The 14979-nt window shown below is 47.9% G+C and overlaps 2 protein-coding genes across 4 annotated transcripts; one reads left to right on the top strand and one right to left on the bottom strand.

Moving 5' to 3' along the window:
• Nucleotides 1-721: 721 nt before the first annotated feature.
• fam117ba (family with sequence similarity 117 member Ba) lies at nucleotides 722-7689 on the top strand. Its single transcript, XM_084004625.1, has 8 exons — nucleotides 722-1159; nucleotides 2514-2745; nucleotides 3590-3673; nucleotides 3779-3889; nucleotides 4462-4605; nucleotides 4719-4926; nucleotides 5017-5137; nucleotides 5242-7689. Exons 2-8 carry the CDS (start codon nucleotides 2725-2727, stop codon nucleotides 5465-5467), a joined length of 915 nt encoding a protein of 304 aa, XP_083860751.1. The 5' UTR covers nucleotides 722-1159; nucleotides 2514-2724; the 3' UTR covers nucleotides 5468-7689.
• A 645-nt stretch (nucleotides 7690-8334) lies between these two features.
• ical1 (islet cell autoantigen 1-like) lies at nucleotides 8335-14686 on the bottom strand. Of its 3 annotated transcripts, none has more exons than XM_084004621.1 (15): nucleotides 14596-14686; nucleotides 13913-13946; nucleotides 13656-13830; nucleotides 12275-12347; nucleotides 12070-12193; nucleotides 11786-11984; nucleotides 11580-11705; nucleotides 11368-11466; nucleotides 11159-11244; nucleotides 10815-10867; nucleotides 10545-10586; nucleotides 10250-10432; nucleotides 9472-9795; nucleotides 9291-9386; nucleotides 8335-9170 (listed from the first exon to the last, which is right to left on the bottom strand). In XM_084004621.1, exons 2-15 carry the CDS (start codon nucleotides 13921-13923, stop codon nucleotides 9055-9057), a joined length of 1707 nt encoding a protein of 568 aa, XP_083860747.1. In that variant the 5' UTR covers nucleotides 13924-13946; nucleotides 14596-14686; the 3' UTR covers nucleotides 8335-9054. The 3 variants fall into 3 exon arrangements, with proteins under 3 accessions (XP_083860747.1, XP_083860748.1, XP_083860749.1); XM_084004622.1 differs by having other exon boundaries at nucleotides 10554-10586; XM_084004623.1 differs by lacking the exon at nucleotides 10250-10432 and having other exon boundaries at nucleotides 14596-14684.
• Between the last annotated feature and the right edge of the window lie 293 nt (nucleotides 14687-14979).

The raw sequence follows: 14979 nt of genomic DNA, 5'->3' as shown, positions 1-14979 counted from the left end.
AAAACGTATTAAACGTTTTTATAGCCCTGTCGTATAAAACGGGCCTTGCAGACTCAGTTCCTAAAGTCGACACACGAGGGAGACATTTCCCCTCCTCGTCTTGTTTATCTCACTCCTCTCAGCCGTCTGCTCCACGCGCCCTAGCAACTGCAGCATCAGCGCGAGCGGTGCAGCGTTGGTACGCTACGTCACAGCTCCGTTCGGCATCGTCAAGTCAGCACTCGGCAGCCAAGAAGGGACCGGAAAGTGACAGACTGGCTTTCAAAATAAAATATTTTACATATATTAAAATATGTTTTTGTATCAATTAAATTCAAAAACTTAAAATTCAAGAGCAATAAGAGTAGATTTACAAGAATAAAATGAACAATTTTTAACTGTACAGATGTGAAAGAAAACATAATTAGTGCAAATAAATAAATAATATGATAAGGGTGATATTAGTTTTAAGTTTTTGTCATTTGATTAAAACGTTAATTAGAGAACACACACTATATAAACACACTTTTAAAATGATTGCGATGTTAAAACTAGGATTTAACATCAACATATAAAGCCCTCATACTGTCAATACATTTGAATGGAAATTAAAAGAGGAGTTTATCCTCTACGGAGTTGAAAGGAACAACCGGAAGTTGTATGGATTACTCCGCCGCGCTTCACACTGGTCCCTCTCCCGTCGTGTCAACCGAGGCTAACCCAGCATCACCGTCTCTTTCTACCCCTTCTCTATTTTCTGTCCCTCCGTTATTTACCCCCGTCATTTTCCGACACCTCTTCAACACCAGCGGAAACAGGGAGCATCTGCCTCTTTTTTTTATACTCTATTCGTCCGTTTACTTCGACCGGAGAGCGCGTTTCGTTAGCCGCTTCAGCCGTCGTGCCGCATCAAGCCGTCGGAGAAAAACATCCATCCGCGACGACGACGGGGAGGCAGGGTGCGAACGCAGCGACGCCCATTTTGACACCTCCCGCATCCCCTGCTCCGCCCGAGGAGACTCCTCGTTATCTTATGTCCTCACTTTAAGAGGGAGCTCTCCTCGCTGGTAGCCGGCGCCCTCGTCCCGTCATCACCCCCCTCCTGCATCGCATCCTCGAGTCGCGGCTGAGGTCCTCCATGCACCTTCGCGTGCAGCGCGGCGCGAGCGCATTTCTGCAGGTGAGTGTGTTTTTCCTCCTCTCGCGCACGTTGGACCCGGATGACGCTCCTCCATCGCCCCTGTAATAACACCACGGTGATGGGTTTGGACGCTGCTGGTCTCCCAGTAAACAAAATTGACCTACATTACAGCAGACATGTGATGGCACGATGTCAGCATCACGAGTTAAAGCATTGTGGATATTAAAAATTAATTATTTGTTTATTATATCTGCTTTAAAACCCAGCAAATTGTGTTTATTTATATTTTTTATTCTCAAATGTTGACATTTTCTTCTTAGATATAAGATATATAAATAGTGTAATAGTACATCTATTATCTTTGGCCTTGGGACTGTTTTTTTAAGCTATTTGAATGCATCAATAAGGGAAATGATGATTGTGGCATTTCCATCCATTTTCTGGTATTTTATACACAATGGGGTGATAATAGCAGATTTATATCTTGTTAGCTGTCCCACTGTCTTGTGTAATTTGTTTTTAGTGACCTCGGCTCCCTAAAAAAAGCCTAAAACACCAAGTACTACTACTACTACTTAATGCCAGCTTTTAGTACATTGTAGTGGGTTGCTGATTTGTGTGTACAGACAGAAAAAGCAGCAGTCAAAATAAAGCATTTTGCCAGTAGACGGCTGGAGCCCAAACCCCTGTTTACTTGCACACACACACACACACACACACACACCAGTGCGGTTGTGTGTAAATGAAGCTCAGTCAGCCCCGTTCCCTAGCAACAGTGATGTGTGCTGGTCAAGGCCTCTGCCAAATTTAGCTCCTGGACCAGCGCTGCCTGTGATGCTGCCGTGTGTTTGTGTATGGGTGCGGAGGTGCATGATGTTGTTATTAGGATCCGGCAGCGTTACAACAAATAAATTGTATTCTGCAAGGTGCTTTGCATGCATTAAACATTTATTTTCTGTGTGCATGCATGGCGTTGTGAGTGCTGGCAAGCAATGTTATAATAAAAGTGATTTTTATTTTTGTTTAATATCACAGTTAACTTTCCAGTACACATATAATATGACTTTCATACAAATTAAAATGGTAAAAAAACAAAAATAAAACATGTTTCTGCAGCTCTGAATCCGGGTCAGTTGTGCAGAACCCAGCACCTGCCCTCAATGCCCCCTCCTCTGCTTTAAGCTGTTTTAATGGCATTAAGCAGAGGGCTGTGTGGGGCACATCCACTCTGCCCAGCACGGGGGGGGGGGATTAACTTCATCTACCAACACACACAAACCTAGACAGACAGGCTATGAGCTTATCCTGGAGACCAGCTGTGTGTCTTGATTTGTTGACCGTGTGTTGACAAATAATTTGTTTACATCCTGAATCCTCTCCCTCTTTACTGCAGTGGCCTTAACCTCCCACGTCTTCCTGTGGATCTCCCCCCCGCCGTCCTGCACCGTCCTCCCCCTTCGGTCCCTCCGAGCGCTGCGCTCCTCATTCTCCTCTCGGTCTCCCGCCATCGTGTCCAGCTGTGGCCCTCGCAGGGCGCGCTCGCTGGCTCTCACCTGACAGGTCCCTGGCCTCAGGACGACAGCCAGCACCAGCAATCTCCCTACATGAGGGACAAAGCGACGCAGGTGAGGATCCGTGAGGCGTAGGCATGCGTTCTCACAACTGCAAGTTAAGTTAATATACAAGAGGGTGCTTTGCAAGACGTACGTGTGTTTAAGAGGCAGGCGATCAATGCAGAGAGGTTGCAGACGGTTGCATCATGGCGCTGCGTTGCCTCCGGCTGTCACTCGAGCTTTAAGGTCTTTCTCTCACAGCAGGTCATCTCAGTCCAGAAAACAGAGTGGTTTCAATGTCGCCTCAGGTGTTCCTTTCTCTTCTGTTTGAGAGAACATGCTGTTGTATAAAAAAACAGTGAGAATTTCAATGTTTTTTTATGTTTGCGCTTCATAGGATGTCATTTTTGGTTTTTAATTCTTATTTTTTATTTATTTTTTTTATCTGTAATGGGGACGTAAGTGTGATCATTTCTCACCATTGCTAGATTAAAATATTGCCAAAAACGTGTGAGAAAATTTAAAAACAGACATTTTGACAACATTGGGAATCTACATAGTTACGTTTTCACCTGAAACATTTTTAAAAATCAATAAAATCGTATACTTACAGCCTTCCTCTGGGGAATCAGCCGGCCAGCAAGCCCCTGAGACACATGCAAGGAGGCTCCAGCAAAAAGTCATAGTTTAGAAATACATGATAAATTGAGTTTTTGGATGTTATGACGTGTGCCCGTCCTATGCAGGCATCCTAGCATTCATTATTAATTGCATGATTTATGCATCATTGAATCCAGGCGTGGTTTCCTGCCTTTAGTTTAGTTATTTTGTACTTGTCCGTTTGATATTTAGCTCTAATTAATGAGTGTGTGTGTGTGTGTGTGTGTGTGTGTGTGTGTGTGTGTGTGTGTGTCAGACCCCCAGGGCCTGGGCAGATGAGAGGAGGAGGGGCTCTCACAAACGCTCGGCCTCCTGTGGGAGCACCGACCAGCTCAAGGAGGTCAGTCTCTTTCCTGTTCATAATGATTTTATTATTATTATTATAGATACGTCTCTTTATGCCAACATGGCTGCATTCCCAATGTCTGTCTCTGAAACCCTCCAGATTGCCAAATTGCGTCAGCAGCTTCAGCGCAGCAAACGCAGCAGCCGCCACCGCAGGGATAAAGACCGCAAGTCCCCGTTCAATGGCAGCCACACCATCATCCAGTCTCAGGTAAGACAGTGAAGGGAAGCGTCTTCATGTTGCATTCTCTCCGCTGGCCATCGGGGGGCGACTGGTTGTAGAAAGATGTCAGAATGCATGGAAGTCTATGAGAAAATTAGCCTATTTCTGACTTGATTTATTATCTCAGTAAACATCGTAAATATGAGCTTATGGTCTCAATCTCTTCTATTAAGTCTATGATGTGAACTCTAACAGCAACTAGGTTGGCTCCCTGAGTTTTGAGGACGTTCCACTTTCCCACATGCCCCTGTTTGGCGTGTCTTCTTTTTTTTAACTGCCCCGAGGTCCATGAGAAGTCTGTATAATTGGGTTTGGCTGATACTGCACACACATGTGATGTTGCTGTGTCAGTGATGGCGGCTCCCTGTGGAGTCTACTGGAGCGTCCTGCTTTCTGCTCCTCCTCGTGAGACAAAGATAAATGAGGACCGACATAGTTATCATGCAACTTTTCTCACAGAACAAAACAAAAAAGAGCCACTAGTTGGAGGAACATAAAGAGTTTATCCTGTCTGTGGCTCACATGAGAAGGGTCACGTGTGTTTGTTTGTATTCCTGCAGTCCCCGATGCCCAAGACCATCCTGATACCCATCCCGATATCCAAGTCATCGGCCCCTCGTTTCCGCAACAGCGTGGAGGGCCTCAACCAGGAGATCGAACGCATCATCATCCGAGACACCCCTGAGAAGGATGAGACCATCGTTGTGAGTTACACGCGTCCCCTCCTTTCTTCTTCACATTGAGGGTTCACCCTCCTGCTCCGCGGTTAACCCCCCCGGTGAGTTACTGTGACCTGATTTCTGTGTTTGTACGACAGCCACAGGATGTCCCAGATGGGCACCGCGCACCCCCGCCCCTCCCCCCGCAGCGCAGCAGCAGCACCCGCAGCATCGACACGCAGACCCCCTCTGGGGGCGGCCTGAGCGGTAACCACAGCAACAGCAGTAGCCGCCCCGACTCCATCTCACCCTCCTACCTCACCGTCCTCAACGACATGGGCGGAGGCAGCCCCTACGAGGATAAAGGTGAGTGGCGCCGGCATGCCCCCTGACAAAGTGTCTGCCGAAGCCTGACCTTTGACCTCCAGTCTCCCCCTCTCCTCTGCCCGTCCTCAGAGCTGGGCCCCTGCTCCCCACTGCCTAAATACGCGGCCTCTCCCCGACCCAACAACAGCTACATGTTCAAGAGAGAACCTCCGGAGGGCTGCGAGAAGGTCAAAGTGTCTGAGGAGACCATGTGAGTAGAAAACTAAGAATTCCCACCACGTCTGTCGAGGACCCGATCACACCACGATCCAGGCCAGTTTATAATGCTAAATGTGTCCCTGTATGTGTTTCCAGGCCCAAACCCCTCCAGGACCTCCCTCCCTTCTTGTGTCCCGACCGCAACAAGGTCAACTTCATCCCCAACAGTGGCTCCGCCTTCTGCCTCGTCAGCATCCTCAAGCCCTTACTCCCCGCCCCGGACCTCAGCTTTCGCTCCGGGGTGGGCCTCCGGAGCCTGTCCCCGTCCCTCGTGCCTCTGTCCACCCAGCCCTGCCTCCTGGAGGAGCCCGAGAGCTTCTGACGGCCCACGAGAAGAACGAGCTCCTCCCCGGCCCCTCCTCCCACGAAAATCAAAAAAAGACATTTACTCGGAAACAACCCTCCTGCTCCAAAAGAATGCCTTCAGCATGCCAGCTAAGCTCTCTCTGATGTCCTTATCTTGTTGAAAAAGCGCTTCCCACTGCCTCCTCCTCCTCAGACGACTACAACGTGAGGGTCCTGCAGGCCGGTGAGGGTCCTGCAGGCCGGTGCGGGCGTTTGCAGCTAACATTTCATCGCTTTCTTCTACCTTCAGTGCTGGTTATGATCCTGTTTTTCGGGAGGAAAAGGGCAAAAAGGACAGACTTATCTCATCGTATTGTGCCATGGCGCCTTTCCACGGACATATCTCTTTTTCTATCTGTAGTTATTTCTCTTGATATAAAATATGCCTTCCATTATTATTATTATTATTATTATTATTTAAAAAAAGGCCGCTGGTTTCCTTGGCGACTGAGAGTTTGACCACGGAGGCTAATTTTGGTGCTGCTAGATATATCGTAGCAAAACTTGAACGGTTGTGACAAGGTGAAGTGTAAAAAAAAATGTGCCTGATATTTTCGACCGCTCAGTTTGGCTAAACCAGCGTAGTGCTCTGATCATGTCTGTTCCTTAAGCTGAGCATGATGTTGGCACTATGGTGGCCGTCGACACAGGAAGGAGGGCACTCAGCCCACGCTTACAAACACACCACGGTAGCAGTGAGCTAACCCCCGCCGCCGCCGGGCGTCCGTCTACCTGCCCCTCCTTTCCAAGCGCCAGCCTTTGCTCAAAATGTCCCTTTTGACTCCACGTCCATCACACCCCCCCCTTCTGTTCCTCCTTTTTCCAGCTCTTTCTCTCCTTTTCTTTCCCTCACCCTCACTGTAACGCTGATTTCCTTCTGTCTTGCTCAGCTAGTGTTGTTGTGAATTGTGTCCAGAAGGACGGCGTCCTCTAGCGGGACAGGTTCCCTCTGGCTTGCAGGGCCGGGAGCATGGAGAGGACCCAGATACTACACACACACACACAAACACACACACACACACACACACACACACACACTAGTGTAAATCAGAAAAAGGTGTCCCGAACCCACATCGACTCTAAATTTGGGAGGCGAATCTGCACCAAATTCTCACATATGTTAACACTCTTGGTCTGATATGCCAAAGTAGTCACAGCGCCACCTACTGACACACTGTAGCACTTATTTATGGCCATTCATTTCCAGGTTCTGTTCTTTAACAAACCGCCTCTATCGAAGTGATCAAAATTGGGAGTTGCCGACATTTTTCTCCAAAGTATATCGTCAAATTTCTCTGGTTTGATCAGGAACCAGGCCTGAAGGCAGCCACATGCTATTAACTCATAGCGCCACCTACTGGCAACAGTTTTTCAAAAAGCTTTGGTCGATGGCCTCTCCATGCCCCGGCCCGTCTCCCTGTAAATGTCATTACTACTTGACTGTGCCTGCTACGGTGGGATAGGAATGTACCAGATTTTGTAAATATAGAGGCACACTGTGTTTGTATTATCGGATGACAAAGATATGTATCTGAATGAATCAACAATTGTACCATATAACCTCCTCCTCCTCCTCCTCCTCCTCCTCCTCTCCCTCCTGCTTTTTCTCCGCTGAGTACTGTGAATTACGACACGTCTCATTCTTGTGAATAACAATGTATTTATTTACCGGGAGCATCATTGGGGTCTTCAGAGAATTTTAATCCAGAGTAGATTACATCGTCCATCTCAGGTCGTAGTGAATAGGATACAATAAAAAAGATATACTAACTTCTCAGCGCACACTAACAAGTCTACACTACTACGAAGAGTGCAACGCAACAGCTGCTGTCTATGTAGCCTCACACACTGAACGATGGAAACCTGTAGCAGACAAAAGTGTGGATGTCATCGAGTTCCTAAATGATCCACCTGCTGAGAAACAATCAGAGCTACAGCGATGAGTTCCAGTTTGTCGTTTTCAGACGTCTGTTTACCAAAAAAAACAAACCGTTTATTTCAGCTTTTTCTATTTCAAAGTGGATAACCAATATTTTGGAACGAGGCTCGACACAAGAAAACACAACTCAATGATTTCCTTTCCTTTCCTTTTTTTGCTTGTCCAGTTTATTGGAAACAGAACTGCCGAGTTTTCATCTGTTAAACCCCTCGAGTGAAATAAAAAGGCATAGTTGAATTAAATAAAGCATTTGTGATTGACTTGAGACATTCTTTTTCTTTAAGTGTGTAAATGAAGAGTAAACATATTAATACAGTGTCGCACTAAAAACAAAGTTACTGTGTAGTCGAAGGGCCATCTCACGGCCCACGAAGAAGCAGATGCAGTGTTTTTCTCCCATGATACACTCTGATCTCCGCTCTACCGAGTGGGATTTATACAGGCACACGTGTGGACGCAATATTCACATCTCAACAACTTGGGTATATTATCCCTAAAATACATTTTTGGAAACTAAACCAAAAGGATGAAAACATTCAAAAATGTCAGTCCGTTCCCTCAAAAGCAAATACAATCAAGTGGGAATTAAATCCACATCTGGTAAATTATAAATTTATGACATGGTAACAGTTCTCCAGTGTTCCCTCTTCTCCTGTAAAACAATAATAGATTTCTGAAAAATCATCCGTGAGTTCTCAAAACACACAACACGCACTTAAAAATAGTAGTTTACAGTGTTATTTGACTTCCTTAGTGTTGTGTAGTGATTTTCAAACGGTAATATGATCTGAAAATAAAGCTCTTTTGAAGCCGATAACCAACCAAAAAATGATCTTATCCTGTTAAAACATCCTTCAAGAGACAACAATGAAAAAGAAATGCTTCATCCTTCATTTTTTTTGGCCTTGGCCTTGGGATTGTGAAATCTGAAGGACAAATTATTTCCAAAGAGTCTTATTTTTAGCCAGCTGGCTTCACTGATCCCGCTTCTATCCTGATGGCTGTGTCGGCTCAGATCACAACGATAACAATGGTTACCATGGGTTACCACAGGGACCCGTCGGGGTGTATTGAAGTGGGGTTGGACGAGGTACTCATCCATAGTCTTAGTGTCTTATTATGTCCAAAGCTAATTAAGCTTGCTTGGTGGTAGAGGTTCCTGGTGCAACGTGAGCCTCAACAAACCAGCAACACACACACACACACACACACACACACACACACACACACACACACACACACGTACACACACAAATAAACAAAGCAAACAGGAATGAAAGAGAAAGAAACGTTGGTCCAAAATAAACCTTTACGCCCAACATTCTCTCTAAAATAACCGACGGTAACACAGACTTCATGAGGCGTTTAGCGGGAGTCGGTAGCTCCGACAGTCACACAGAGCTGCTGAGGAGAGCGTTGAACAGGGCTTCCCTTTTCCAGTGTAAAGCGACACCTTCCAGTGTAACACAAACATGTTTTTATAAGTGTGGATATGTACAGTCTCTCCTGGTAACGGGTGAGGGTGTTCATCAATGTCTCCGTGTGTTTTCCCACGTGTGCTCCTTTACTTGGTTGTTGACATGGAAACGGACATCCAGACCACACGCCCACACACACACACAGCTTTAGGCGTTGAGCAGCTCGTCCGGGGAGCGTCCAATGGCGTCGGGGTTGGAGAGGGGGTCCAGGTCTGCAAACAGGTTGAACCAGGCAGACATGTCTTTGGATTGACCTGGAGCAGCTGCACCAAAACACACAGAAACAAGGTTTAGCAACTGGGTTGAGGTACATTAATTGTAATTTTGTAAAGCTCCAGCACAACATCAACTAACATGACATAAAGAGGACCTATTCTGCCCACCGTTAGCTGATGAACTGGGAGCCGGCTGAGCCGACTGATTCTGAGCGGGAGGAGGCTGCAGGGGCGGAGCCTGGAACATCGGAGGGGTCGCCCATCCTGAAAGGCAAAGAGGAGTCATGAAAGTGACGGGGCAGTGTGCTGCAGTGAGCTCATCCCGTCAGCAGGGTGCAGTGTGGCTGACCTGTGGAGCTCAGACTGTGATCCAGCAGCTGGGAGGGCAGGAAGCCTGTGGGGCTGGGGGGGTTTGAGGGCGGTCGCGCTGCCGGTCCGCTTCCTGCTGCTCCTCCTGCTGCTCCTGCTGTGCTCGGCGGTGGAGGAGGAACGCTGGGAGAGTCGAACAGCCCGAAGGCATCCTGCCACTCTCTGCTGAACTCGTCGCTGGCCCCTGGGCCGGGGCTGAGGAGGTCCTTCAGGAAAGCCATGTCGCCCTGTTCGCCATCTTCCTCTTCTGATCTCAGCCGGGTCCCGGCGGTGTGGGGCGGACCACCTGACAGAAGACCCCCACCTAGAGGGACGACTGCTGTGTTAGACATATATATCACAGATGATTCTGTTGTGTCTGAGCAGAGAAAAACATTTATTCAGAATAACATGATGATGCGAAACCAGTCAAATCCTAACCATGAAATACTCCCACATTCACTGACGACATAGTGAGAGAGCTTGAGGGTGCACACGTTTTTGGCCCAAAAGAAACAGAAATATTCCTGAACTATTTCTGGCTCTCTGAAACGCCGAAGTGATGCAGAAGTAAAGAAGATGTTTGACAAGTGAAGGAAACAAAGGCCCTCGCTTGCACCAGGCAGGCAGACTGAATCCAGATCCAAAGAGCGAAAGGAGGTGAGTTGAAATCCCAGAAGAAGGTGAACTTGTGCCAAAGCCAAGCAAAGTGAGAGGGGAAAGCCGAGATGCAGCTTGAAGTCAGATAGTAGGAAACAGGAGACAGCGGGCCGGTTTACCGGAGGCAGGCAGCGGGAACCGGCCTTGAGGAGTCCAGCCTTGAGGAGGAGGAGGCAGGAGCTGGAGAGGGACGTTGGACTGTGGCAGATCACTGGCCATGAGCATCAGGTCGTCATCAGAGCCCGTTGACAGCCCTCGGAGGTCATGCAGGGCTGGAGTAGGTGTGCTAGTGTTCTGGTGCACTGAGGTCATAAAGCCAACAGACGTCCGGCCCACAGTCAGCACCAACAGACCAACCAACACATCTGTACACAAGGAAACGCCCAACAATACCATCATATGTTCTCAACTTACCAGCATCACTGGTGTGGCTCTGTCCATTCCTGCTGTGGGCATCTGGAAAAAAGGGCACATCAAAATCAGAAACTTCTTACGTTAGAGTATACCTGACAGCTCATTTTATACAATGCTATGCTACAACATGTTCTGTGTCTTTGTGTGTCCACCTCTCCCTCTGTCCAAACCAACATACGACCAGGCTCATTTTATTTTGCATGATTTTTTTTTATGAGAGAACGGTCACAATGTCACTTTGTGTTTAAGCCTACAGGGGGCAGCACATACCTGCGCCAGAGGCACTTTCTGATGGCGTGTTGTCGTCATCCAAGGACACCAGGCTGGGGAAGGAGGAAGGAGGAAAAAAAGTGAGAACTAATCTATCTGGCGAGACACGTTTTTTCTATTTTTAGCCATGCAGTAGCCTCCATTTCATTTGGAGCTGCAGGTTTGTCCTTGCTCTTCTAAAGCTCACAGCCAACACATGGGTCACGGAAATGATAGAAATGCAAAGAAGTGGCGGTAAACTGGGCAGAAGAGATTAGTGACAGTGGTTTGGCAGGATATGTGAGTATGTGGTCGGTAGTCTACATTTCTTTTTCCTTTCCGTGTGCACGTTTAGTGGATCTCACCTGTCGGTGTTGCTCTGCACAGCCTTCTCCTTCTGGTCCTCTTGTTTCTGTGCGTCCATGAACTCCTCTAGTGGGTCTCGCAGGTCCTGTAGGAGGAAAAAACACAGTTAAATGTAACACAAACACACACATAACTCCGCCAGCTGCCACTGCGGTTGGGTATTCATGCTGCCTGCGGTTGCACACTGGCATCTGGGAACTTGAAGGACCTTGAGCGTGGTGAACTGGTACGGTACATGTCCTTGGAAGGCCACGTGGATTCCCGACATGGCGTGGGCCGTCTTCTCCCAGAAATGCAGCAGGGTGGTCTGCCATGGGATCAGAATTCAGATCAGATTCAGATTCAGATCCAGGAGAAAAACCTTCATGTGCTTGGGATGTGTTGGCAGTTACAAAACGAGACACAATATGGCTGCCAGACCTGGTAGGTGCAGAGGGAGTGGGACAGCATGTTGCAGCGACTCGCTCCCAGCATGTCGACCTTCTGACACACGTCATTCTTCAGCTTCTCAAACTGGCCCTTGGTCTCCCTGACCTGGCTCTGGACCTGACGACAGACACACCAAGATGAAATGAAAAACAGAAACACACACCGGTCCACCTGCAGCCCGCTAGCAAGCGTCCTACCTTGCGGAACTTCTCCAGCTGTTTGTAAGTGTCCGGGTCCAGTTCCAGGGAGACGTCTTTCATCCAGAGCAGAGCTCCTCTGTACTCGGTGCGGGACTTCTCCATGCGGCTGACCGTCAGCAGCGTGTCAGCGATGGCACGCCGCCTGAACGTCTCCACCTCCTGGTGCAAACGGTGCAGCGGCGGGCAGAGAGCCATCCTACGGAGGAAAAATAAGCTAGAATTTCATAACATCCATGACATTCAGCAAAACGACATTGAAGACATGGTTTCCTGCTGCTGACCTCTGCTTGGCGGACGTGCACAGGGCCTTGCTGGTGGCGTCCATCATGTTGCCGGCCTTCGTGCGGTCGTGTTCAGCCTGGAAGCGGAGGAAGAGGCCGAGCTCGTTCTCCTCCTGAGACAAACCTGGGGGAAAGGGCTCAAAGTTAAACAACACGTGAAATTAAATCTCTCCCGTTGTCAGTGAGGAGACGGCGTTCCACTCACGCGTGATCCTGTGCTGGTACTTCTCGATCACCCTCAGCAGCTCTGTGCACGTTAACTGAACCGAGCGGAAAAACTGCAGAGACCAAGAGAGCAGATGGAAATAAAACTTTATTTTGCATCGTGATGCTTCAGCGAGGCACAGCGACATATTGTTCTCTATGTTTTCTCTCAGCCGGCAGCCTCTCCTCCCATCTGGAAAACCACAACAGAGATGAGTGTGTGCATAGCAACGCGGATTAGGAGGACGCTTCAGTGCTGCCGTCTGATAGAAAGGGAAGATGGTTGAAAGGTTGAAACGCATTTTGGTGCAAAAGGATATCTGGTATAGGTGTGTTTATTTCAAAGAGAGCCCAATAAGACAGCCTAATAAGTCAACAACACTGATTCACCAGACTTTGAACTTTGAAGGTATCAAGAAGACTAGAGTGCAGCCAGACAGGTTGTAGACTGTAAGAGAGCCAAGGGAGGAGGCGACTTGTGTAATTACTGATTAACCATAGAGTAAACACTCACTGCCTTCAGTGTCAGACCTCTCGGCTGTGTTCAGGCCACCGCTCCTGCACAGCACACCTCTTTCAAATGTTGATTCGTGACACGACCGGTGCCGATCGATTCATCAAGATTGTGTTTATCTCGCGGCAGCTGCTCCGTCTGAGTCACAGCAGACTCAGCGTCGCAAATGCAGCCGAGATTCTGAAATTTTAACATGCACTGAGGCGATGTGATAAGAATCAGGTGAGCTTCGAAGGCTGTCCCACAAATCTAATCAGCTCCGGTGGTTTAAGTGCTTGGCTGCAGAGTCGAGGTGAAATTTTGCGACGGAAATCAGAAGAGTGGGATCTTTGTATGTCGCGCTGCTCGTCTTTTAACACTCCTTCTCTGACTTTGTCTCCTAATCACCAGAAGTATGAATGCACAGACAATGAGAACGGGACAGACGAGGCCTGATCTAGTTCCAGACCAGCGAACAAAAGCCTCGCGGTGCGTCTCCGGTGAGACTCTACCACGTCCTCGCCTCACAGGAGCAGACAGACACACCGTTTCTCGTTTGTGAGGCCGGAGGAACTAGCTGTACCGTACCCTGTTGACATAATTATCACAGTTGGATGTGTTGCCACATATCTACCGTATAATTAAGAATGTTGTAACTGGATGGCAAGAAAGGATCCCTGCAAACAACAGACACCTTGTGACAACACGCTGCCGATGTCCAGACAAACTTCCTTTGTATTCATTCTACTGATAATAATCAGCACACATCGAGGTCAACAATATGTGGTTTTTATCTCCTTCTTGATACTTTTTAGGAGGTTTTATATTAAATATGATGAGAATAAACAATAAAGATAAAAAAAATAAATAGATTTGACTCCTCTCCTACCTCAAGCTTGGCGTCCAGGTCTGCGTCCGACGCCACCACGTACTCGTCCTCCTTCTTGCCCGTGGCCTTGATGAGGACCTGCTTGGTCTTCCAGAACTTCTTCTGCATCCGGGCCATGACCGAGCTGTCCTCGCCGAGCAGAGCCCGGCCGCCGCTCAGCATGTCGCCTGCAAACCTGGGGAGACCACCAGACTTCAGTCAGTCACGTGTGTTTCACATCCTGGTGACTATGATGCTGCTATGATAACTTTACATACCCGTCCATCATTGTTTATCAGCCGTCGAGCTGGTCTGCAAATACACAGACCATGTTTAGACAGAGGGAGAGAAAAGTAAAATAGTCGCTGACGTCACTGCTGTCATATTGTCTTGTTAAGGGTCCTCAAAGATGTTGCTAGCTACATATTTGGTGAAAAACTGAATAAAAGTCTCTGTGTAATGGACACGTGACAGTCTGTAACAATGGGATGACACGTCAACTGCTTGTCCCGGGTTAAATACAGGCATGAAAACAGCCGCGGGTCATAATCGAGTTATAAACGGCTATCACAGACTCGGGGCTAACGGCTAAGAAGCTAACGGCTAACCTAGCACGGCTCTCTCTCCGGACAGCGATCATCGGACACCTGCCGAGTCCGGAGAACTGAGCCAGCTGGCCGCTGAGAGCAGGTGTTCGGTTACGAGAACCCACCAGAACACAAGAGGAAAGGGCAACGTCTTCCTGACATGAGTATATGATGTTAATACTCCACGACGATGTGTCAAAGTAGACGTTAGTCGAGAAACCCTGCCAGGGAACGTCAGCTTGTGTGCTAGCGGCGGTGTAGCTCGTAGCAAGTGTCGTGGCAGTTACTCGAGCGATGACGCAATTCAATACTTTTTTTTAAATTAATTTATATTTATGGTCAGATGATTTTAAGAAGCCTTTATAAATATGTACCTTGCTTTTTAGTTGTGTCCCGCAGTCCGGGCATCTATGCAGCGCAGCTCGGCTAGCCTCCTCTGCCGATCATCGTCATCATCTGAGTCAGAGAAACAGGATATGCAAAGTAGCTCTAGCGCCGTCTGGACGCTAGGGGTCGCTGCTGTTCAGCAGCTGTAAACGTGGACCATGGATGGTGGGTTAAAACCCCATCAAGAGGCTAAATCAGGCTTTCCAGTGTCCCCCATAGGACCGGTTTTAATTGTACACTTAATTACACGTTTGTAGAGATTTTTTGTAGTTTGTTGTAGTGTCTTGCCACTGAATACCATACATATATTTTCCAAAAAAGCAAGATACACAAGGATGTTACTGCAACATGTGAAATACATATACAATAAT

Source organism: Eutrigla gurnardus (assembly GCF_963514095.1).
Source record: "Eutrigla gurnardus genome assembly, chromosome: 24".
In the NCBI taxonomy this organism is placed as follows: domain Eukaryota; kingdom Metazoa; phylum Chordata; class Actinopteri; order Perciformes; family Triglidae; genus Eutrigla; species Eutrigla gurnardus.
The sequence above is the reverse complement of the archived record's forward strand: the minus strand, read 5'-3'. Positions and strand labels throughout refer to the sequence as shown.